This window comes from Lepidochelys olivacea, assembly GCF_965140295.1.
Source record: "Lepidochelys olivacea isolate rLepOli2 genome assembly, chromosome: 2".
NCBI classification, from domain to species: domain Eukaryota; kingdom Metazoa; phylum Chordata; order Testudines; family Cheloniidae; genus Lepidochelys; species Lepidochelys olivacea.
The window spans coordinates 14961729-14986771 of NC_140412.1; the positions used below are offsets into that span (position 1 = coordinate 14961729).

The 25043-nt window shown below is 41.9% G+C and overlaps 1 protein-coding gene across 1 annotated transcript in view; it reads left to right on the forward strand.

Moving 5' to 3' along the window:
• Nucleotides 1–25043, forward strand: part of ZFAT (zinc finger and AT-hook domain containing) — a 136983-nt gene that overhangs the window by 66587 nt on the left and 45353 nt on the right. Inside the window, exons 8-11 of the mRNA XM_084621848.1 lie at nt 8140–8227; nt 11016–11165; nt 13185–13358; nt 22534–22622. Coding sequence (XP_084477974.1) covers nt 8140–8227; nt 11016–11165; nt 13185–13358; nt 22534–22622 — 501 coding nt within the window. The remainder of the gene's footprint in view (nt 1–8139; nt 8228–11015; nt 11166–13184; nt 13359–22533; nt 22623–25043) is intronic.

A 25043-nucleotide genomic window follows, 5' to 3' on the forward strand; every position in this document is an offset into this window, starting at 1 on the left:
ATTGGTGGATGTGCAGGTGAACGAGCCTCTGATAGTGTGGCTGATGTTATTAGGCCCTGTGATGGTGTCCCCTGAATAGATATGTGGGCACAGTTGGCAACGGGCTTTGTTGCAAGGATAGGTTCCTGGGTTAGTGGTTCTGTTGTGTGGTATGTGGTTGCTGGTGAGTATTTGTTTCAGATTGGGGGGCTGTCTGTAGGCAAGGATGGCCTGTCTCCCAAGATTTGTGAGAGTGTTGGGTCATCCTTCAGGATAGGTTGGAGATCCTTAATAATGCGTTGGAGGGGTTTTAGTTGGGGGCTGAAGGTGACGGCTAGTGGCGTTCTGTAATTTTCTTTGTTAGGCCTGTCCTATAGTAGGTGACTTCTGGGTACTCTTCTGGCTCTGTCAATCTGTTTCTTCACTTCAGCAGGTGGGTATTGTAGTTGTAAGAACGCTTGATAGAGATCTTGTAGGTGTTTCTCTCTGAGGAATTGGAGCAAATGCGGTTGTATCGTAGAGCTTGGCTGTAGACAATGGATCGTGTGGTGTGGTCTGGATGAAAGCTGGAGGCATGTAGGTAAGTACAGCGGTCAGTAGGTTTCCGGGATAGGGTGGTGTTTATGTGACCATCGTTTATTAGCACCGTAGTGTCCAGGAAGCGGATGTCTTGTGTGGACTGGTCCAGGCTGAGGTTGATGGTGGGATGGAAATTGTTGAAATCATGGTGGAATTCCTCAAGGGCTTCTTTTCCATGGGTCCAGATGATGAAGATGTCATCAATGTAGCACAAGTAGAGTAGGGGCATTAGGGGACGAGAGCTGAGGAAGCATTGTTCTAAGTCAGCCATAAAGATGTTGGCATACTGTGGGGCCATGCGGATACCCATAGCAGTGCCGCTGATTTGAAGGTATACATTGTCCCCAAATGTGAAATAGTTATGGGTGAGGACAAAGTCACAAACTTCAGCCACCAGGTTTGCTGTGACATTATTGGGGATACTGTTCCTAACAGCTTGTAGTCCATCTTTGTGTGGAAGAACACTTCAACCTCCTTGGTCACTCAATTTCAGACCTAAAAGTGGCAATTCTTCAACAAAAAAACTTCAAAAATAGACTCAAACGAGAGACGGCTGAATTGGAATTAATTTGCAAACTGGATACAATTAACTTAGGCTTGAATACAGACTGGGAGTGGATGTGTCATTACACAAAGTAAAACTATTTCCCCATGTTTATTTCCCCCCCTGCTGTTCCTCACATGTTCTTGTCAACTGCTGGAAATGGCCCACCTTGATTATCACTACAAAAGGTTTCCTCCCCCCACCCCTTCCACTTTCCTGCGTGTAATAGCTCACCTTACCTGATCACTCTGGTTACAGTGTGTATGGTAACACCCATTGTTTCATGTTCTCTGTGTATATAAAATCTCCCCACTGTATTTTCCACTGCATGCGTCCGATGAAGTGAGCTGTAGCTCACAAAAGCTTATCCTCAAATAAATGTGTTAGTCTCTAAGGTGCCACAAGTACTCCTTTTCTTTTTAAAGAAATCTCAGATTTCCATCTAAATCAAACAATTCACTTACCTGTGTTCTTCCCAAAACTGCACCAGTGAGAATAGGAGACTTCATTCTCTAGATCAGTGGTTCTCAAAGCCAGTCCGCTGCTTGTTCAGGGAAAGCCCCTGGCGGGCCAGAGCAGTTTGTTTACCTGCTGCATCCACAGGTTCGGCCGATCGCGGCTCCCACTGGCCGCGGTTCACCGCTCCAAGTCAATGGGGCCTGCGGGAAGGGCTGCCAGCACATCCCTTGGTCCGCACCGCTTCCCACAGCCCCCATTGGCCTGGAGCAGCGAACTACGGCCAGTGGGTGCCACGATCTGCTGAACCTGCGGATGCGGTAGGTAAACCAACTGCTCTGGCCCGCCAGGGGCTTTCCCTGAACAAGCGGCGGACCAGCTTTGAGAACCACTGCTCTAGATGTCCCTCAAGCTTTGGCATTCTACCTGCAAAGAACAAAATCTTTTAGGAAATTGCCTAGACTGTTTATATCCTTTGCTGAATGGATGAGAGGGGAAGCAGTCTCTTCCCAGAGACCTTCAAAGTGGATTCCAGGCTTCATTCTGCTGTGTTATGAGTTAACAGACAACCATCCGCCAAGGCCTCTTCGATAGCCTTCCTTCAAGATGTTCTGTTACTGACATCTGTAAAGCAGCAAAATGGGGTTCTATCCATACCTTCGCATGACATTACACCCTGGTGCAAGCTTCTGCAGCTGACACATCTTTCACCACATCAGTCCTCCAGGTATTGATACCATAGAGGTCTGTGCATCCTCCTCTGCAATTAATACTGCTTCACAGTCACCCACAGAGGAATACAATAAGGATCATCATGTGAAGAAGGAGAAGTTACTTACCTTGTACAGGTTTCAGAGTAACAGCCATGTTAGTCTGTATTCGCAAAAAGAAAAGGAGTACTTGTGGCACCTTAGAGACTAACCAATTTATTTGAGCATGAGCTTTCGTGAGCTACAGATCACTTCATCGGATGCATTCCACGGTATGCATCCGATGAAGTGATCTGTAGCTCACGAAAGCTCATGCTCAAATAAATTGGTTAGTCTCTAAGGTGCCACAAGTACTCCTTTTCTTTTTACCTTGTACAGTAGCTGGAGTTCTTCGAGATGTGTGGTTCCTACCCACCTACCTGTATTCCATGACCAGCCCTCTTCCCCTCTGCTTCAGAGCCTTGCATATTATACACAGTAGAGAAGGAACTAGCAAGGTGGTCAGTCTGCACCGCCCCTGATATCTTCGGTTCAGAGTGTGAGGAGAGGAAGGGCTCAGGCACAAACCAACAGACACTGCTAGCAAAAGTCTTCTGGTCTCAAACACGTGGAGTGCACATGCTCCCACAGTGGAATACAGATAGGGACCACACATCTTGAAGAACTCTAGTTACTATATAAAGTAAGCAACTTCTCTTGTTCATTCCCTTGTGGTGGCACCTGCTGCATCTAGCCAGGCTGCCATTATCTACCAGGTAACATCTCAAGGCTTCAAATGTATTTCTTTTACTTGCCCGGTAACTGATTTTTTTTGTAGTTCCTGCAGCTAAGGAGAGATCAGAGAGGAAAAGGATGTTGAGATAAGGAGTCTAGAAGGATGACCTGCTTGTTGGTAAAACGTGATTTCTTCTCCTGAGGTGGAGGGTTGGTACTAGAAAAATACCTTTCATCAGGGCTAAAGCAGCTTCTGTGGCATGTGAGAGAGAGGTTTCCATGTATGAGACCCACAAGGCTGCTACCTTCAGTTAACTTCAGACATTTGTACAACGTTCGTCTCTTGATTTGACAGCTTCAGGAGAGGCCCACTTCAGAACAGTCGTGCCCTCCTCAGATCCACCTTGTTAGATGGTGGTTGTTGCTAGCAACAAGTGTGCAGGTTTATATTGACAATTCTTGAAAGTTCCAGTGATATCTGCCTCCTCGAGGATTCAGATTTGACACCAATTGTGCGTGTGCACCCAAGTAGTGTAGATCAGTGCTGGCGATCTTTTTCAAGTGCCAGCATTAGCAGAAAGCAGGTTTTCTTTGTTCATGCCAGTTTGCCAAGATTCATACTTTTACTTGAATTCTTTACTATACACTGAACAATATTTTCTACATAAGGTTGTTCCTATTTGTATCCCAAGCATGAGTTCAAAGTGTATTTCAATATCATGAGCTAGGGTTTTAAATTACATAAGAAATATTTGATGAGCATCTAAGGAATATAGGATTTTTCTTATTGATAAGGTGCAGAATTTGTAATAAGACCATTACTAGTACTCACGTGACATATGCATCTTTATATCTAATTGGTTTAATACAGTATTTTACAAATATCAGTATTTTTTTACAAGGGTAAAAATACCAGTTCTTATTAATTCCTTGAGATGAATATGGTTAGTAAAACTCGTTCTGAATAAAGCACAATTTCTAATTGCATTGAACATCTGCAGGCATTGCTGCCTAAGGGGAACACTCACTCTCACATACCTTTAAAAACAAGTAAATATCCAGTTAATGGGTCCTTCCAGAAAGTGAGGGGGACACAATTAATAGCTAGATGTGAAAATTTTGGTTACAGTAACTTGCCTAGCATTATATGGGAAATCTGTGACAGAGGCAGACATAGAATTCTTCTGTCAACCTAGTGCTGTCGACACTGGGGTTAGGTCAGTTTAACTAGGTCATTCAGGGGTGTGGATTTTTCACACCCCTAAGCAATGTAGCTGGGTCGACCTATTTTTTTAGTGTAGACCTGGTCTAAGTCTCAGGAACTGTTGTAATTTTGAAATTGAAGTAGCTGGCTGGATTGTGCTGCCAATCTAGAACAAAGGTAGAGCTATCTCTCAGAACACGTCGCCTTTTTGTGTCCTTCAGAAAATCTTCAAAGGCATTTAAAAGGCAGGTATACTGATAAGGCATAGGATAAATTACTTCTATTCTTACAAAAGGGGGAAAAAAATCAGATGTTGTGAATATGGTAGGGGCTTTATTACAGCCTCCATCCAAGTCCTTTTATCAGCTTTGTCATCATCCATGACAAGGGCACTCAGAAGAGCAAGAGCTGTGATGGGGACCCTCTTTGGGATCCTGCATTTGTGACCTGGGTAGGCTCTGAAATGCTTGATTTTGTAACAGAGGAATTCTTAAGGGCTGGCTCTGAGAGTGATGGGGTTACTCTGAAGGACTAGTGCTGTAACAAGCTCTCAGAAGGAGAGTGACAGGAATATTCTTAGACTCAGAACTAGATGATGCAACCCTGTGAAACTCTGTGGACGAAAGACTCTGAAAGGTTCAGCTTCAGCTGGATGCACTCCATAGGATTATGGAGGTTGACAAGCCGTACTTTGAAGGCACTGTGTTCTGAGAAGTGCAATCTCTGTGTGAGACTACAAAGAACACGGTTTTTGAAGAGCATATATTATAGAACTTAGTAAAGATGACTTTCTAACTGCCCAAGGAAATAGATTTTGACTACATCTTTTTTGAAAGGCTTTGATGTTAAAATCAGTCATGTTGGTACTGAAGCTCTGCATGTATTTACTGGTCATTTGAAAATAAGATTCTCTGTCAGATATATAGGTGTGTATTTGTAAACTTGTGTAAAGTATATGTGTCTCTGTATGTTCTGTACAAACACCTCTGTGTTTATAGGCCCAGAAATATCTATATGAGTTCATATAACTCAATTTAATACAGTATTTACCTACCAAAAACTACATCAGAAGAATGTTCCCTTTGTGACACAAAGCAAAACAAGAGTGAAATGTGCCGTGGCCGCCATTTTCAAACTTGGGGCCTAAATTTAGATACCTAAATTTAATGGGAGCTGCGGGTGCCCAACACCTCTTATAAATCAGAGTACTTATTTACGTGCCTAACTTTAGGCAACCAGTTTTGATAATTTTGGACTCATATGTTCCTCAGACCTGGAAAAACAGATATGAGTACAACCATTTGTGCGCTGATATTAGTGGGTATGTTTTCCCACTTAACTTTAATATCTTTATTATTTCTTTCTGTTATGAATATAACATTTCTTTGAAAGTAATTCCTGATGAGTTTTTCAATTTATTTAGGCTTATTTTAGAAGTTTATCTAAATGCTCCAGACACCTCTGAAAATACTTAACAGTACAATGAACCGGAAAAAAAGCTCAACAGGCCTATGCTGTTAATTAATATATATATTTTATTTTTTTGTTTAAACATTATGTCTGATAGGATATTGTGGTGAGATTCAGGAATAAATTGAGATCCACCAATTCATTTAATATAGGCCACTGAACAACCACTAGATCAGAATAATCTTAGCATTGCATATGTTTTAAAAACTCTAAATACAAACACTGAAAAGCAGGGGCTTCTCAAACTTTTTTTGCTGGGACCCCCCCCTTGAAAATGTTTCAGGCTATTACAACCCCCCTCAAAAAGTGAGAATCCCCTCCCTCCCCCCATACCACCCCATCTTTACTTCTGCACTGCTGCTGGCGGTGGTACTGCTTTCATAGCTGGGCACCCGGCCAGAAGCCACCGCTCTCATGATTCCTCTACGATAGTCCTCCTTTTGGATTGGAACCCCCAGTTTGAAAAACACTGCTGAAAAGGAATCCAGCATTTGGAAAGGTACAATTCCACACTAATATTTGTATTAAAAGTTAACATACTAATGTCTATCATTTTAGATCGTGTGAAGTCTGGTGTTGCAAAGTCATTTGTGGCAGATTGGGGTCTAATGGGGCTATGTCACTCCCTCTTGCTCTCATCTCCAACCCTCAAATTAATAGTTCTTTGAGGTGCCTCTGCATATTCTCCATTTGTGAAATCACGTCACCTTCACTGCAAGTCTCCAACATCTTCTAGTGAACATTGTCCACTGGGGCCATTCACTCCTCCCTCCTTTTCCTCTTATGGAAGCTTTTGATGATGTAAAAGCGTGAGTGTTGCCAGCCACCTTTAGTTTCTAACTACCAGAGGTACAGCATGCTCAGGTTGTATGCAGTATCCTTAATGCTTTCTTTTGCCATTTGGGGAATATTTGTGTTTTTCTTCGATTGTCAGTTAATTAGCTTTTCTTAAGTTGAAGAAAAAGAAAAGAGGATGCCTGTTCAGCATGGGCATTGCCTGAACTCACGAAGGTAGGAAGGCTGTCTAATGCCCCTATCCCTGGAGAAGGCTTTTCAGGTTCAGTCAACTAAGTCTGGCATTCAAGACATTCCAAAAGAAAGGAGGAAATCATCCACCAGACTCCTTTCTAGGGTGAAATAGGAAAGATTCTCCATCTTGGATACTTAGCAGGCCTTATCCTTCATATCCTGGACTAGTTTCTTCATTTGAAGCTAACAGGAAGACCGTCTGTTCAATTAAGTGTTAGTTCTGTGTGCAATGTTGGTATGTTATCTTTCCAGGCTTCATGCTATTTTCACTCCCCACAATCAAAGGCCTGATCCATGCTTACCCACCAGTTCGAGAGTCACCTCCATCATGACTGGCATCTCTCTTGGAACCCACAAAGGACTGCTCATTTTACTATTTTTATTCTTTCTCAAACCTGCTTTCCTGGTGACCATCACTTCAGCAAGAAGGGTTAGCGAGTTTCCAGCTCTGCTTGCGGATCCACTTTATAGAGCGTTCCATGGGGATAAAGTGCAGCTAAGATCCCTTCCAAAATTCCTCTCCACCTCACAGATGAAAAATGCTATGCAACTATTGACAGCTAAGGGTTGTCCAACAATTTGTTTATAATGGTGTATGTTTTTATTAGTGAAGATAAACTCATGATATGTACCCTGATTTATTAAAGCACTTAAGCATTTGTTTATGTCCCCTGGAACATGGGCAAGAACAATCTCTTACTGTGTGTTTATGCAATACCTAGCACAAAAGGGTCCCAGTCTTAGTTGGGGTGTCTAGTGTTACAGTAATAAAAAATAATAATAAGGTTACTTATGTAAAAGACAACATAGATCTTGCTAGCACTCTTCCTAATTCCATTTGACCTATAGCATCAATAATGTTTTTATAAGTAACACTTATGAAACTCTGACAATTTTTTAAAATTTGAAACAGTTCAATAATAATCATGTATTTGTATTTAGTGCTGAATATTTATCTGGCATTTAGAAACCATAGACCCTGGTTTTCTAATGAAATCTGCCATAATCACCTTATGTTCTAGCAAAGTCCCACGGAACTGTGGTAGAAAGGATGGCTTGATCAAATGATGAAAAAATTGTATACTTCTCCTCACATCAAACCCTTCATCTTTCCTTCTGATTTGTGACTTGTACAGTAATATTTCACCTCCCAATTCTGTAAAGAGCTAGGTAGATCATAATGCTTTAATTTATTTAACATTTTCCCCATGTGCTACAAATCAAAGCACTAAATCATCCTAGGATTAACGACATAGGGTTTTTAAAATACTTTTATATTACCCCTTCATTATATTTCATTATAATAACGGCATTAGCTTTTCATAATGCTCAGTGAGATTCACATCTGAGCATTTTGGTTGTAACTTTGTTGGGAGCCATATATGATTCAATGTGTAATGAGTGTAGTAATCAGCCCAGTGAACTCCTAATGTAATCTCTTCCTTTTCTTTAAGGACAAAAAGAGTTATTCCTGTCCTGTGTGTGAGAAGTCGTTTTCTGAAGATCGACTTATAAAATCACATATCAAGACAAATCACCCTGGTAAGACACACCACAATAACATTTCTATATCTAGTACAACAGAGGAAGACTGTCCTGGAGTAAGCAATATAACACGATTGCTCTGTGTAAAAAAATTACATCTTATTCTAAATTAGTTCAGTTAGAACTTCAGTAGAGTTTTCAGATCTTTAGGGATTGGATTGTAAACATACAATACACTAGTTTGTGGAGTGGGGACACAGTAAAAGGGCATGTTGTGTGATATTTATGGACTTTACACTGCAACATGCTGAGTCCTTTGTCCCTGATTCAGCATAGCACTTAAGCATCTGAATTGTCCCATCAAAGTAAATTAAACCATTTGTGTGCTTAAATGCCACTGTTGGATTGGGTTCTGAGTGCTCACCACCTTGCAGGATCCAGCCCTTCTTGTCTGTTAAATAAAAATCTAGCTTTTCATGGTGATACGCTTTGACAATTCTGCATGCTAGTGTCTATTCTATTTATACATCAAGGGATATTTATTATTCAGTAATATCTACTGTTCAAGCCAAAAAGGGCCCTGATATAAAAAAGGATGAATCACAGTGGCCCTGTCTAAACTTGGTAAATAGGTACATTTAAAAAAAAAAAACCTTCGCTGACACATTTTTATTTACACATCTTTAAACACTGCTTAGCACCCCAGCATAGACATTGTTGAACACCTTTTAATAACATGTTAGCTGGTCATGGCTGAGCCTCTAGTGTGTGTGTGGTTGGGGGAACCAGCTAGTTTAAGCATAACTGTCTGAAATACAGCACAACAGGTCAGGCCATAGTCCAGTGTAATCCTACTGATAGTAGTCAATACGGGATGCTTACTTTCAACAATAATCACTGCAAGATTTTCCCTACCTCTGAGTCATATCAGCACCACATGCTCTGTATTACTGTTGTTAATTTGTATTGTGGATGGTGCCCAGAAGCTCCCAATCAGAAATGGGGACCAAATGTGCTAACTGGTGCAAACATGTGATGAGACATGGAGTGGGTAACATTTTCCAAAGCACCCAGGTCCCACTGAATGTCAGTTTGACCCATCATTCCTACCCTGATGCGGTAATGGTGAAAAGAAAGACAAAGAAGCATGAAGGGTGAGGGAAAAGGGTATAACAAATATATATACAAATTATTGTAGACAAATATACAATTGTTTTCTTAAGTAGTATACTATATACATTAGTACAAGCCATCCCAATTGCTTGAAAACATAGTCATTGTTTATTTTCTGAATCGTTTTGCTTATGTGTGTACTGGAGGATGAGCTGGTTGGGTCAGGAAACATTCTGTAAACGGCTAGCCCAGTGCTGCATACTTAACTAATAAAAATCTTAGTATTTTAAGGCCTATAATTTTTTTCCTTAGATGAAGAGTGTATTCTATCAGAACTTTGCAAAAATTACAGCATGTTTAATAGAGACACTTCAGTGATATATTTAAAGAAACGTTATGTCTAAGATACACAGAACCTTTGCAAGCTAATATACAATAAAAGGCTATTTGTAATTAGATTTTAAAAGAAAAATATTTGAATAACACTTTCCCAGGTATCCTCTCTTTGTGGTCATCAGGGATTATTATTACTCTTTTATCGCAAGCATATTACCATTCAAAACAAAATTGACATTAAGGGGTGTTAAATGTCCTGATAGCATAAAGTGACAAGTGCTGGAACTGAGTGAATGCAATTGTTTTTAAAAATGCAGAGGCAAGAGAATAAAGATGACAGGCAAAACAAGATAATGTTCAGAGAATTTGAGTTTTAGAAGAACTTATCAAAAATTAATTTAAACCAAAACCATTTCTTATTTATCATAAAGTAATATTTCTGACCGCTTCTCCCTCCCCTATGACTCTGATGTCAGCCAACCTGCTCTCAGTCTTCACTGTTTTTCTTGTTCAGCAAGCAGAAAACCTGATGCTTTTGCTTCACCAGCCAGCACTTCTGCTTGTTCCACGTTTCTGGACAAGAGGTGTAAAATCCAGGCCTGACTGACGTCACCGAGGCTAGGATTCCATTTTAGATTCTTTAGGATTCCACCTGTTCTCAATGCTTAAAGTTTCTGGTCACAATAAGAGTCATATACACACAACATTTAACTATTATAATTTAGTGCCATGTAGTAGGAAAGTATTGAAAGTCCAGCATTGATAATTGGAACTTTTAAAGAACATTAGGTAATGTCTCTTAGCATGTGCGGTTAGGTAATTTTTTAAATCATAAAGCCTAACTATTTAAAGCTATTTTGACATTTCTAGATTATTAGGCTATTCGTTTTTTCCTTTTAAATGAAAGACCAGATTTTCAGAGGGGTTGAATGACCACAACTCAAACTTAAGTATAGAGAAGCTGCAGGTGATCAGCACTTCTGAAAATCTTAAGTGAACCCTTTGACAAATGTTGTAAACCTGTTCAAAGACATTGAAAATTATAAATATTTGCATATAAATGTTGCCTTGTTACTTATTGGTGTGCTGAGAATATTCATAGCTGGAAAATGACTTCTGACCTAGTGGCGCACGCAGGCTCTAATTTGACAATGAAGCAGTAAGTCATTGCGGGGATACACAGTGAATAAGTCCGTGTTTAATGCAGGAAACATACATAAATTAATAAGGCTGTTTTCTTTGAGCTGGCCTTGTCATGTGGAAAGTTTAAAAAAAAAAAAAAGGTACAAGTAGGAACAGTCTAGATCTGCAATATTTTATTTTATATAATATGTCTCAGAGCAAATTCTGTGCATGCCTGTCTGGAATGCCTTGTTTTTGTGCATATTTTTTCCAGAGGTCTCAATGAGCACCATCTCAGAGATTCTAGGCAGGAGGGTTCAGTTGAAAGGATTAATTGGAAAACGAGCTGTGAAATGTCCCTATTGTGATTTCTATTTTATGAAGAATGGATCAGACCTTCAGCGTCATATTTGGGCTCATGAAGGTAATGATGTTCAATTTTAAACTTTAATCCACATTATTTATTTATATATTTTATATTCCTTGCTTGGTCCCTTAATTAATATAGTAAATAATAAATTGAAAGCGAATGACATTTCCATCCTCATAGAATATCAGGGTTGGAAGGGACCTCAGGAGATCATCTAATCCAACCCCCTGCTCAAAGCAGGACCAATCGCCAATTTTTGGCCCAGATTCCTAAATGACTCTTTCAAGGATTGAACTCACAAGCCTGGGTTTAGCAGGCCAATGCTCAAACCACTGAGCTATCCCTCCCTCCAAAACTGGTGCTCCAGGTGAGGCTTGAACTCACAACCTCAGCATTGCTCCCCCAGCACTGCTCTGTAAGTACTGTGCACTAACCAATTGCGCCACTGGAGTCCACAAAAAATAAGTTTAACCACGAACACTGTAATCGACTATCAGGGTTGGAAGGGACCAGGAGGTCTTTTAGTCCAATCCCCTGCTCAAAGCAGGGCCAATCCCCAATTTTTGCCCCAGATCCCTGAATGACTCCCTCAAGGATTGAACTCACAATCCTGGGTTTAGCAGGCCAATGCTCAAACCACTGAGCTATCCCTCCCCTTTTCATATTTGTCTAGTGCTCTGTACACAAGCCAGTGCTGTAGGAGAATTTGAAGTTTCCTGCTGTCTCTTAATAAAGTTTTTCTATTTTAAGTTAAAGTAAAAGTTCAATAAACCTGTTTGTTGGGTTCCAGGTCCTACTGAACTACTTGTCTTGTGATTTCCCGTGTCAATAAACAAGTCATAAGTAATGCAGAACTTGTTTCTGATCCCTCTTTGTTTATGAATGAATGAATTGCTGTAAATCCATAAAGTGTTGCCTACTCAAATAAATCTGAATAAGGAAGGATGAACTAAATTCATATTATAGTCAAAATAAAGCCAATGATTTGCAGTCATTCTTCAAGAATAAATTCACTCCATTCACATGTCCAGAAAAACATGAAATGAAAATGTATGAATAAAACAATTGAAATTAATTTGCATTTGTGAATGTTAATCACTTACATAAGTCAATGAATAAGATGTCGAGTGTGTAAGATGAGTACAGTGAAGAAGGAAAATGATGAAAAAATGCTGCTGGTGTGTCCACATTACAAATCTTAAGACTGCGGATAGAGGTGGGTCTGGAGAAAGCTGGCTCATCCTCAGACTGATAAGTTAATTCACTAAGTGGAGGATGGTAGCCATTCTACGCTTTTAGTGTCTTCAGTCTGTTAATAAATCATGTGTCAGCATCTGATTGTGACCTAGAAGTGGAGTGTTTTTCCTATACTATATTCGTTACTTCCTGTATAAAGGGTATAATGCGCTGAATACTGGCTGACCAGCTAGTATGCTGGTTCCCAAATACTAGACTCATAACAGTATTTCAGGCATTTATACTAGCACTGTAGGTCCCCATCCCTGCCTTAATGATGAGCTGATATGCCTGGTCCTTGTGAACTGCAGTTCCTACCTCTCATCAGCCTAGTGTGCTTTAACCCACAAAGGCTCTGTCTGCCAGAAGGTTGGAAACCATCCACCCTAACTTGTGGAAGAAGAGGGTGTGTGGGAGAAATCCATCTTGAAATAACAAAGTGAGCAGAAAATAAGTCTCCAGGCCAAAATGTTCAAACTCTCATGCGTATATTAGGCACCTGAATCCACACATAGACACCTAAATAAGTGGTCTGTAAATTTCTGAGATACTGAGCACCCAGTACTTCCAGTTAAGTCAATAGGTGTTGTATGGACTCAGCATCTCTGAAAATCAGGCCACTTATCCGCTTACTGAATCTAACTATAAATTTAGCTTCCTAAATGTAGGCATCCAAATTTGAAAATGTTAGCCTTATTGTTTAGGTAGCTTATACAGTTGGAACAATTCTTCTCTCTAGTAATCGCCCACTCCCTTTCCCCCACTAGCTCCAGCCCAAATATGCAGTTTAGAAATTTTATAACATAAGTGATGTATTTTTTTAAACTTTGTTGGTAGGTGTCAAACCATTCAAATGTTCTCTTTGCGAATATGCCACTCGCAGCAAGAGTAATCTGAAAGCTCATATGAATCGCCACAGCACCGAGAAAACGCACCTGTGTGATATGTGTGGAAAAAAATTCAAATCAAAAGGCACTTTGAAGAGTCATAAACTCCTCCATACTGCTGATGGTGAGTGGATGTTTGACAAATTGAAGCTTATGCATTTGGGTGCTAGATATTGTCTAAATTTTAGCACATTAGTGGAAATGCAATTTTTCTGTGATCAGTGAGCCTGAATATATCAGATTTTCTTTACTCACAAGTAAAATTTTGAAATATGGAGTGTCACGGTTTAGGGCAACTACACCTGTATTTCTCCTCCGTAGTTCCTTAAGGGCATCCACTCTAGGCTCCCAGTTCCTCAGCCATCACCTCTCTTGAGCACAGACCTTTGTCTCTGTCCTTCCTGACTGGGGCTTTTCCAGTTTGCAGAGTTCCCAGCCTACATGACAATATTCTCAACAATCCAGACTGTCTAACAGGCAAGTATCTGTGCTTTGCTTTCCCTCCTGAGGCTACGAACAACGTAATTTCCAACAGTTATAAGTTACCATACAGCTCTTTCTAAGCTAGCACATATATTCTTAAGGTGAAAAACATTACAGAGAAGACATATTAAAAACAATCAAAGAATGTAATGCTTTCTAAAAAACTTTCCAGAGGTCACCCAACTCTAACCTAAAGCTCTGGTACATCAGTCCTTCAAAACCATAACTGGGTTTCCCTGTGGTTATAAGTTCATAACTGTCTCAGATTCAGAACCAGACCCACCATGAATAGTTCAGTCTTTCCTTTATACAGCTTGGGTTTTTGATCTTGGTCTCATGTAACAGGTGATGAGACAAAGGCCCACTCCTGAGGGCATAGCTTCAAAAGGCTGGGTTTTTACCTAACCCGACATGGGAAATTTGCATTCACCTCCCACTAGATATTCTCCAGGAAAAACACTTAACACTTTTTGTTCCAGGAGTCCATTCTTCTCTGGCACATGGTTCAATATAGTCCTCTGAATTCCCAGGTCTCCCATGTGTTGCATCTCCCCCCTTGAGAGGTTACGTAAAATCCCAGTCCACACTGATATATAAACCATTCGCTTAATACAGTAGATCGTAAAGATACTTAAACTGAATTCAATAAGATCTCCCAAGGATATGGCAGGAAATTGCCATGTCTGTTGCATGAAGCCATTGAAGATGTCTCATGATTAATTTGTATAAATGGAGAGACAGCTAACTACCAAAGATTCGATCTTCTAAAATGCTCGTTTGGCTTCTTATCCTTTAGATATAAAATTCCATATGCAGAGCTCCTGCTGATATCAGTGGGAGTTTGGCAAATGGAAGAATTGCAGGATCAGAACCATAATCTTTCTTTATGTGAAGTTACGTTCTTCTCTTGCATTTGCATACATTTTTGTTAATGCACTAACATTGTCTTCTAATACTTCTACTCTTTTGCGATCTCCCTTTCCATCACATTTTGATGATTTATTTTGAAATTAGATTTTCATTTCACTGTATACTTCACAATAGAGGATTTATATTTCAAATTATGGTTTATCCCAATGTCCCAATGAAACCAAAATAAGAAGATGTAAACAGAAATGTTGTGGGCACATGTAATTATTGTAATATTCACTAGAATCACTAAATCACTCCCAATTGCTATTTTCCTAAAATAATAATAATTCAATAAATAATTGTACTTTCCAGTAGTCCCAATGTAATTTGATCCAGAGGACCTACTTTTCAAGCCTGAATCATAGAATCATAGAATATCAGGGTTGGAAGGGACCCCAGAAGGTCATCTAGTCCAACCCCCTGCTCGAAGCAGGACCAATTCCCAGTTAAATCATCCCAGCCAGGGCTTTGTCAAGCCTGACCTTAAAAACCTCTAAGGAAGGAGATTCTACCACCTCCCTAGGTAACGCATTCCAGTGTTTCACCACCCTCTTAGTGAAAAAGTTTTTCCTAATATCCAATCTAAACCTCCCCCACTGCAACTTGAGACCATTACTCCTCGTTCTGACATCTGCTACCATTGAGAACAGTCTAGATCCATCCTCTTTGGAACCCCCTTTCAGGTAGTTGAAAGCAGCTATCAAATCCCCCCTCATTCTTCTCTTCTGCAGGCTAAACAATCCCAGCTCCCTCAGCCTCGCCTCATAACTCATGTGTTCCAGTCCCCTAATCATTTTTGTTGCCCTTCGCTGGACTCTCTCCAATTTATCCACATCCTTCTTGAAGTGTGGGGCCCAAAACTGGACACAGTACTCCAGATGAGGCCTCACCAATGTCGAATAGAGGGGAACGATCACATCCCTCGATCTGCTCGCTATGCCCCTACTTATACATCCCAAAATGCCATTGGCCTTCTTGGCAACAAGGGCACACTGCTGACTCATATCCAGCTTCTCGTTCACTGTCACCCTTAGGTCCTTTTCCGCAGAACTGCTGCCTAGCCATTCGCTCCCTAGTCTGTAGCTGTGCATTGGGTTCTTCCGTCCTAAGTGCAGGACCCTGCACTTATCCTTATTGAACCTCATCAGATTTCTTTTGGCCCAATCCTCCAATTTGTCTAGGTCCTTCTGTATCCTATCCCTCCCCTCCAGCGTATCTACCACTCCTCCCAGTTTAGTATCATCCGCAAATTTGCTGAGAGTGCAATCCACACCATCCTCCGGATCATTTATGAAGATATTGAACAAAACCGGCCCCAGGACCGACCCTTGGGGTACTCCACTTGATACCGGCTGCCAACTAGACATGGAGCCATTGATCACTACCCGTTGAGCCCGACAATCTAGCCAGCTTTCTACCCACCTTGTAGTGCATTCATCCAGCCCATACTTCCTTAACTTGCTGACAAGAATACTGTGGGAGACCGTGTCAAAAGCTTTGCTAAAGTCAAGAAACAATACATCCACTGCATTCCCTTCATCCACAGAACCAGTAATCTCATCATAAAAGGCGATTAGATTAGTCAGGCATGACCTTCCCTTGGTGAATCCATGCTGGCTGTTCCTGATCACTTTCCTCTCATGCAAGTGCTTCAGGATTGATTCTTTGAGGACCTGCTCCATGATTTTTCCAGGGACTGAGGTGAGGCTGACTGGCCTGTAGTTCCCAGGATCCTCCTTCTTCCCTTTTTTAAAGATTGGCACTACATTAGCCTTTTTCCAGTCATCCGGGACTTCCCCGGTTCGCCACGAGTTTTCAAAGATAATGGCCAATGGCTCTGCAATCACAGCCGCCAATTCCTTCAGCACTCTCGGATGCAACTCGTCCGGCCCCATGGACTTGTGCATGTCCAGCTTTTCTAAATAGTCCCTAACCACCTCTATCTCCACAGAGGGCTGGCCATCTCTTCCCCATTTTGTGATGCCCAGCGCAGCAGTCTGGGAGCTGACCTTGTTAGTGAAAACAGAGGCAAAAAAAGCATTGAGTACATTAGCTTTTTCCACATCCTCTGTCACTAGGTTGCCTCCCTCATTCAGTAAGGGGCCCACACATTCCTTGGCTTTCTTCTTGTTGCCAACATACCTGAAGAAACCCTTCTTGTTACTCTTGACATCTCTGGCTAGCTGCAGCTCCAGGTGCGATTTGGCCCTCCTGAGATCATTCCTACATGCCCGAGCAATATTTTTATACTCTTCCCTGGTCATATGTCCAACCTTCCACCTCTTGTAAGCTTCTTTTTTATGTTTAAGATCCGCTAGGATTTCACCATTAAGCCAAGCTGGTCGCCTGCCATATTTACTATTCTTTCGACTCATTGGGATGGTTTGTCCCTGTAACCTCAACAGGGATTCCTTGAAATACAGCCAGCTCTCCTGGACTCCTTTCCCCTTCAAGTTAGTCCCCCAGGGGATCCTGGCCATCCGTTCCCTGAGGGAGTCGAAGTCTGCTTTCCTGAAGTCCAGGGTCCGTATCCTGCTGCTTACCTTTCTTCCCTGTGTCAGGATCCTGAACTCAACCAACTCATGGTCACTGCCTCCCAGATTCCCATCCACTTTTGCTTCCCCCACTAATTCTACCCTGTTTGTGAGCAGCAGGTCAAGAAAAGCGCCCCCCCTAGTTGGCTCCTCTACCACTTGCGCCAGGAAATTGTCCCCTACGCTTTCCAAAAACTTCCTGGATTGTCTATGCACCGCTGTATTGCTCTCCCAGCAGATATCAGGAAAATTAAAGTCACCCATGAGAATCAGGGCATGCGATCTAGTAGCTTCCGTGAGCTGCCGGAAGAAAGCCTCATCTACCTCATCCCCCTGGTCCGGTGGTCTATAGCAGACTCCCACCACTACATCACTCTTGTTGCACACACTTCTTAACTTAATCCAGAGACACTCAGGTTTTTCTGCAGTTTCGTACCGGAGCTCTGAGCAGTCATACTGCTCCCTTACATACAGTGCTACTCCCCCACCTTTTCTGCCCTGCCTGTCCTTCCTGAACAGTTTATAACCATCCATGACAGTACTCCAGTCATGTGAGTTATCCCACCAAGTCTCTGTTATTCCGATCACGTCATAGTTCCTTGACATCACCAGGACCTCCAGTTCTCCCTGCTTGTTTCCAAGGCTTTGTGCATTTGTATATAAGCACTTGAGATAACCTGTTGATCGCCCCTCATTCCCAGTATGAGGCAGGAGCCCTCCCCTCACAGACATTCCTGCCTGTGCTTCCTCCCGGTATCCCGCTTTCCCACTTACCTCAGGGCTTTGGTCTCCTTCCCCTGGTGAACCTAGTTTAAAGCCCTCCTCACTAGGTTAGCCAGCCTGCTGGCAAAGATGCTCTTCCCTCTCTTCGTAAGATGGAGCCCGTCTCTGCCCAGCACTCCTCCTTCATAGAACACCATCCCATGGTCAAAGAAACCAAAGCCTTCTCTCCGACACCACCTGCGTAGCCATTCGTTGACTTCCACGATTCGACGGTCCCTACCTAGGCCTTTTCCTTCCACGGGGAGGATGGACGAGAACACCACTTGCGCCTCCAACTCCTTTATCCTTCTTCCTAGAGCCACATAGTCCGCAGTGATCCGCTCAAGGTCATTCTTGGCAGTATCATTGGTGCCCACGTGGAGAAGCAGGAAGGGGTAGCGATCCGAGGGCTTGATGAGTCTCGGCAGTCTCTCCGTCACATCGCTAATCTTAGCCCCTGGCAAGCAGCAGACTTCTCGGTTTTCCCAGTCAGGGCGGTAGATAGATGACTCAGTCCCCCGGAGGAGAGAGTCCCCGACCACCACCACCCGCCTTCTCCTCTTGGGAGTGGTGGTCGTGGAACTCCCAACCTCAGGACATAGCATCTCATGCCTTCCAACCAGCGGAGTCTCTTTCTGCTTTCTCGCCCCAGACATATCATCTGGTCCACTCTCCGCAACGATACCTGTGGAGAGAACATGAAAGCGGTTAGTTACCTGTGTCTGTGTTACTGGAACCCGGACATTCCGCTTACCTCTTCTGGAGGTCACATGTTGCCAATCTTCTTCACTGGCCTCTTGGCTCCTCTGTGCAACCTGCTCTATATCTGTAGAGCTTTGTGCCCCTAGAAGCCTATCCTGAGTTTTGTCCAGAAAATCCTCAGTTTCTCGTATGCAACGCAGGGTTGTTATCTGTTGCTCCTGACCCAAATCCAAGCACAGCCAACCTGACCTGAGAATGCCAAGTCGTTTTGGAACTGACCCGACCCAAACCTGCCACTTGCCCCGCAAACTTGGTCAGCGCCACGACCTCGTTCTGGGGCTCATCCTGGTAGGGCCCCAAGCCTGTGATCCATCTCTGACTGCCTCCTGCCTGTGGGGTCAGTGCAGCGGTGGTTCTGTGCTCCGTTCCTGCCAGCCACCGTCACTGCCTCTCTGCACTGTGTGCACTGCAGAGTGAGAGGTTCTATCACTCGTTGGCGCACACATTTTGCAGTGCATACAGCATAGCAAGATGGTGGTAGCAAGCAGGAGCGGGGCATGCCAACTCCGCACCAACACCGCAGGATAATAGGAGGTGTTCAGAGGTTACTCAACCTGAGAGGGTTAGGTTGTTTTCATACCTGATCTGAACCCAACACTTGTAGTCAGGTCCAGTTGAGTTGGAGTCAGGTTGCAGGGCTCTAACCGGATTAACACTAGCACAATAATGAGTCAGTCTAAATGATGTAGTATGGCTGTATTTTGGAACAAAATGAATAACTAATAAATTAACTGTCCTATGCTGAATTGTGTTTCTTTGATTTTTTGTTTATATAATTGAGTCAAAAGGAAATTTTGGGATGTCATTTACAAAGAAGCATCTTATGTTTTTGACTGCATGCTCATACTTAGTATTACCAGCTATTAGGTAAGGGTAGGTTTTACTATGAAAATCTAGTAAAATCTTATTTTGTCTTTTGCTCTTACGGCTTAATTTTAAAAAAACTACCGTTTGCGTTTTCATTCACAGATTTTCATGTACAATTATTTTCATGTGGAGATAATAAAATTTGGACATGAAAACATTATTTGTGTTTGTAAATCAGGCAGTTCAATGTCTGATCTATTTCATGTGTGCAAATAAGTGATTGTTGTGCTACTTTATAGACTGGGAGGACCTTAACTTGACTCAAACTTGACCATAATGAGAATAGGCCTATAGTCGCACAGGCTTTGCCTAGACTAATTTATAAAGGTGTGGTTGGTTTTAGGACACGTTAGCTAAGGTGTTTTTACTAACATCTTCCAAAATTGTAGCATAGACTAGGTGATGTGTACTTTTAACACACGAGCTGGTTGAGTTGAAGCCTTGGCTACAGGTAGGGTTGCCAACTCTCCAGGATTACTCTCCAGGAATTAAAGATTATGTCATGTGAGGAAACCTCTAGGAATATGTCCAACCAAAATTAGCAACCCTAGGTACAGGAAAAACAAATATGTGCCCAGTAGCCTTTATTGTTAGGGCTCAGACTGCCATCTTCCTCTGGAGTATATGAGATGACTTTGCTCTTCCAGCTGCTGCTGTTTCTCAGTGATGTAAATAGATCTGGGTCTCCTCCCTTTCCATTGCCTGCTTTTTCCTCTTTAGTTCCTTTCCAAAATTCTATGTGTGAAATCCTGCCCCATTGAAATCAGGTGGGAGTTTGAAAATTGCTTCACTGTTTCTGTCTTCCTGGATTATGAAATCAGGCATTTTTTTGTTCAAACTACAGCCCTGCAGGGTCAGTTTAACCCACTAGAAAATAAAGTGTTTTTTTTTTCTCTGCTTTATTCCTCTCAAGAGTGCTATGACAGAAAACAATTCAATCGTCTAGGCTGATTACAGTTTATGACTAGAAATGAAGCATAGAACCTGACTTTCATTATTTTAATTAGGTAGCAAAAAATTATTTCAAGATTTTTCTTAGCTGTTTTTATTGGAGCTGTCACTTTCAGTACAAAAAATTTAAAGAAACTGCCCTGTTTCGTGACAAGCAGGAGTGAATCTGCCTTTTCCACTTTTGCCTTGGTTCTTTTAGTTTTGACGCTTTTCTAACAAGCATTTAAAATTGTTTGGACAAATAAAGCTCTGTGGTATGGAAATCCTGGAAGTAGGAAGATCTCTCCGTCGCTCTCGCTCCGCATTTTAATATTCCCCATACTTATGGTGTCTGAACTCATAACTAAGGGAGGAAGATGAAGAATGGAGGAATAGAGAAGAACATGAGAAGAGAGAATGAGAGGAAAGAAGGAGAATATTTGTTTTCAAATCAAGAGGAAGGAGAGCATAAAAAAAGAGAGAAAACAAGCAAATGTTTTTTGGGGGGGGAAGTGAATGGTGGGGAGATAGGGTTGAGATAGAAGGAGTTTGAGAGTTCCAGCATAGCACTTCCTAGCTTTAAAAAGCCTCAAACAAGAGATCCTCTCCTTGAAATGTAAGAGAGATTTCAGTCCCATTGGTGAATAGGGTCATCATGAAATACATTGTTCCCACATTTGACTATCTCGATCCCCTTCAGAATGCCCCTACTTCGTAGACTCATAGATTCAATATTTTCATTAATGATTTGGATAGTGGAGTGGAGAGTGTGCTTATAAAATTTGTGGATGATGCCAAGATGGGAAGGGTTGCAAGCACTTTGGAGAACAGGATTGAAATTCGAATTGACCATCATGTTCCTAACTAAATAATTCCAATACTGTTGTTAATTACAGCTACTGTTAAAAATGTTGTGCCTGATTTGTAGTCTGAATTTGCGTTACTTCAGCTTACAATCATTGAAATTCAGGCTACATCAATCCATGACTACATTCTCCAGTGTTCCAAATGGGTGACAGCGAAATTTATATCTTTTTGGTCACTAGAAACACAAGTACATGGTAGATGCCTCCAAGATAACTCACTTGTTTTCTAGGCATCAGCAATAGCTTGAAGTTGCTGTCATATAAGTGACTAGGTAATATGGTGACCAGATAACACTTTTACATGTCCCTAGTTTCTAGGTAATAGATATTTTTCCAGTCTTCCTACAACACTCCTAGTCTTTTAGTTATGGGCTCCTTTTGAACACAGACTGGCAAGGTAAGGTTAAAAAAATCACATTCACTATAGTTTTTTTTCCTCAGTCACACATTGAACCCGGGCGTACAGAAGTGAAAGGTCTGAGCACAAAGTCTCAGTACCGCTTGGCATGTTAACATACTATTTTATATTTATTTTGCTTATTTCTGTTTGGCCGCTTTTGGGGTTTTTTGTCTTTATTTACAAGGATCCCTTTCAAGACTGTTTGAGTCATTATTTTAAGATCGTAGTAAACATGCCAATAAAAATCATTTGTCGAAGACCAGCCGCAATAATTTATAGTATTCTAAAAATAAATCCAGTGAATGTCAAAAATATAAAAATGTACATGAGTCATAACATTTGGAAGATTGGGACAGAGATGGAACAAACACCTGCAACAGGCATGTCTGAACATCTGTCTTTTAAGAACTACGTTATTTATAACCAAATAAATGTGCTTGCAGCTATATTTTTTGCAAAGCCGCAATGATGTGCACTGGCCATTTACGATAAAGCGTGTTCTTTCCTCAATGGCTATCCCAAGTAATATATCCACTGTTTAACACTTGTAATTAAAAATAGCACGCAAAGGCTCATTCTGTCCTATTCTGTTCAGCCCTATTTGACCAGAATTTTGCAAAACTTGGCTCTCTATTGATACTAAATTCTAATAGCTAAGTTTACAATATTTGGTTGTCCTTACTCTGTTGAGAATCATCTTTATAATGAAATATCATTGATAGATTGCCTCTTCATATTTAAATACAGAAAGCTATTTGAACACATTTTCCATTTCTGTTTTAGGAAAGCAGTTTAAATGTACAGTGTGTGACTATACTGCAGCTCAAAAGCCACAGCTCCTACGTCACATGGAACAACATGTCTCTTTCAAGGTAAGAGGCAAATAAGCCATGATTAATTAATACTCATGGAGTGCAATAATCATTCAAACTAAAGTACACCTGGAATAAAAAGGGTTCAAATCAGTTAATGATTTGTGCTGGCCAAAGTAGAATAGATATAAATAACTGTTGTTTTAGTGTATCATATCATTGTATGATATTATGCTGTCAGGTTGTTCGTAATGTACTTACTGTTTTTACTTGTCACAATTTTTGGACTTATTTACAAATTATTTTTGTATATTACTCTTTGTATCCTTTGTAATAGAGTGTATTTCCCCCAGCCCATCCTTGAACACTGCAAAAACAGCTCAGACTCTCTTCTTTTAGTGTCCACTTCCTATAATTTATTCAAGTCCCCTGCACTGCCATTTGTACAATACTACACAACTATTCTAATACTTATGATCCTTTTATTTTCAGCCCCTGTTTGTCACAGTCCTGTGAGGAAAAGAGATCTCTCCTCCTTGAAATTTCTTTCAGTCTGGGCACAGCTAGCCCTGTTCTCCCCCCCTTCCTAACACTTCTTTCCTTCCTTTTATCAAACTAGTCAGCTGATGGCCAATTAGTTCCTTAACTCACCCAGCCGCCCTCTCTGATTAGCTAATTCCTCCCTATTTCCTCAATCAACCATCACTGGGGAAACTAATTGAGGCTACGGAGATCAGAGTGCTGACCCATGTATTAGACCTCAGTATTTTATCACACACCTCACCAACGTGTGTTTTTTTCCCTTGCTCGCTCCCTCCCTCCTTGTAGGAGGCACTTGCTTCTTTATACTCTAGTTTGCACCCAGAGTGGTCTTGTAGGGTCCCCTTTCTGGGTCCTTCCATCCTCCACCCATAAATCATGTTTTAAGGGTGGAGGACATCCCCATAATTCAATCTCAGCTCACAGATCTTCACACCACTGAAAACCTGTAGGCCCATTCTCCTTATCATCTTCCCCCTTGTCTTGGGGTAGGAACTGCTGTGGTCCCTTGTTCTCCTCCTCCCTAAGGCCTCTGGTTCTCCCAGTCCCACAAACTGACCTCTGGGTTCCGACCATCCTCACCCTTCCTGCAGCATAGGTTCTCGGAATCATCCAACTCCTGGGACTGAGCTTGGGCTGCTCTTCTCCCCCAAGCCTAGTTCTACCTTTTCCCTTTTCCTCCTTGTCTTTCCCTGGAGTGGTTCTGTTTTCCTCCTGACTTGTATCATTCCATCTTGGGTGTCTGATTCTATTAACTCGGGCCCTTCTTCCTCATTTGCTCTTGTTTTACCCATATAGAGCCCCAGCTGCCTGCTTTCTTTCTATAGGTGAAAGGGCTCCAATCCGCACCTACTATGACCAAATGGGGTAGCCTCTCCATTACTCCCACCTGCTTCTGCCTAAACTTCCCCTTTACCTATAGGGTTACCTCTGCTATTGGATAGAGACTCTTCTCCCCATGGATGCATTCTAGCTCTGCTTTTTCTTCCAGGAGTCTCCAGTGGGACTTCAATGAATATCCCAAGATAGTATTCACAATCCCCCTTAGGCACCTCCTTCCCACTTTTATAGGGACAGTAGGTGATTTTATTTTTATCCTGCCCCCAAGAGTACCATCTATTTGCAGAATTCTGCAAACTCGCATTCCATCTTAGGGCAGTGGTGTTTTACATGTCTCGGCCTTCAACGCTGATAGCGGGCTATTACCTACAAGAGTTCCTTTCACCTCCTCCCTTTTCTTCTTGTGGCTTTTCAGTTCACAACCCCTCCCTCACTCTGCACCCTAGGTGACTGGACCTCTTTTCTCAGAAAATTGGCTTCTTAGGAACTCTTCGGAGAGTTTAATGGCAGTCTTCAGAAGTTAGAGTGGTGCCTCCTCACCCAGTCTCTGTTATTTTCCTGTTATTTGTGTCTATGTATCTCAGGAGAGCTCCTTCCTGCTTAGATAGAAAAGCTTCCTTTGCTTGCTTTCTTTTTCTGAATGTTGTCCCAGAGAGGCATTTTCTTCTTTCACTCATGACTGCTGTTCTGTGCCAGCTATAGTGGCTCTCAATACTCAGTTGAAGGGGACAAATAAGCAGGCTGGTAGCAGGGCCTGAGTGACGGAAGATATCAGCATCTTAAGGGCCTTACTGGCTCCTGTTATTTCAGTTGACTTCCTGTTCTCCTCAGGTGGGTTCAGGGAAGCAGCAGGAAACAGGAAGCTCCTTGAGAAGCTGGTGTTAATCAGCCCAGGCTCCTCGGGGTGCTAGAGAGGTACATAAGAACATAAGAATGGCCATACTGGTCCATCCAGCCCAGTATCCTGTCTACCAACAGTGGCCAAGGCCAGGTGCCCCAGAGGGAGTGAACCTAACAGGTAATGAATGATCTAGTGATCTCTCTCCTGCCATCCATCTCCACCCTCTGACAAACAGAGGCTATGGACACCATTCCTTACCC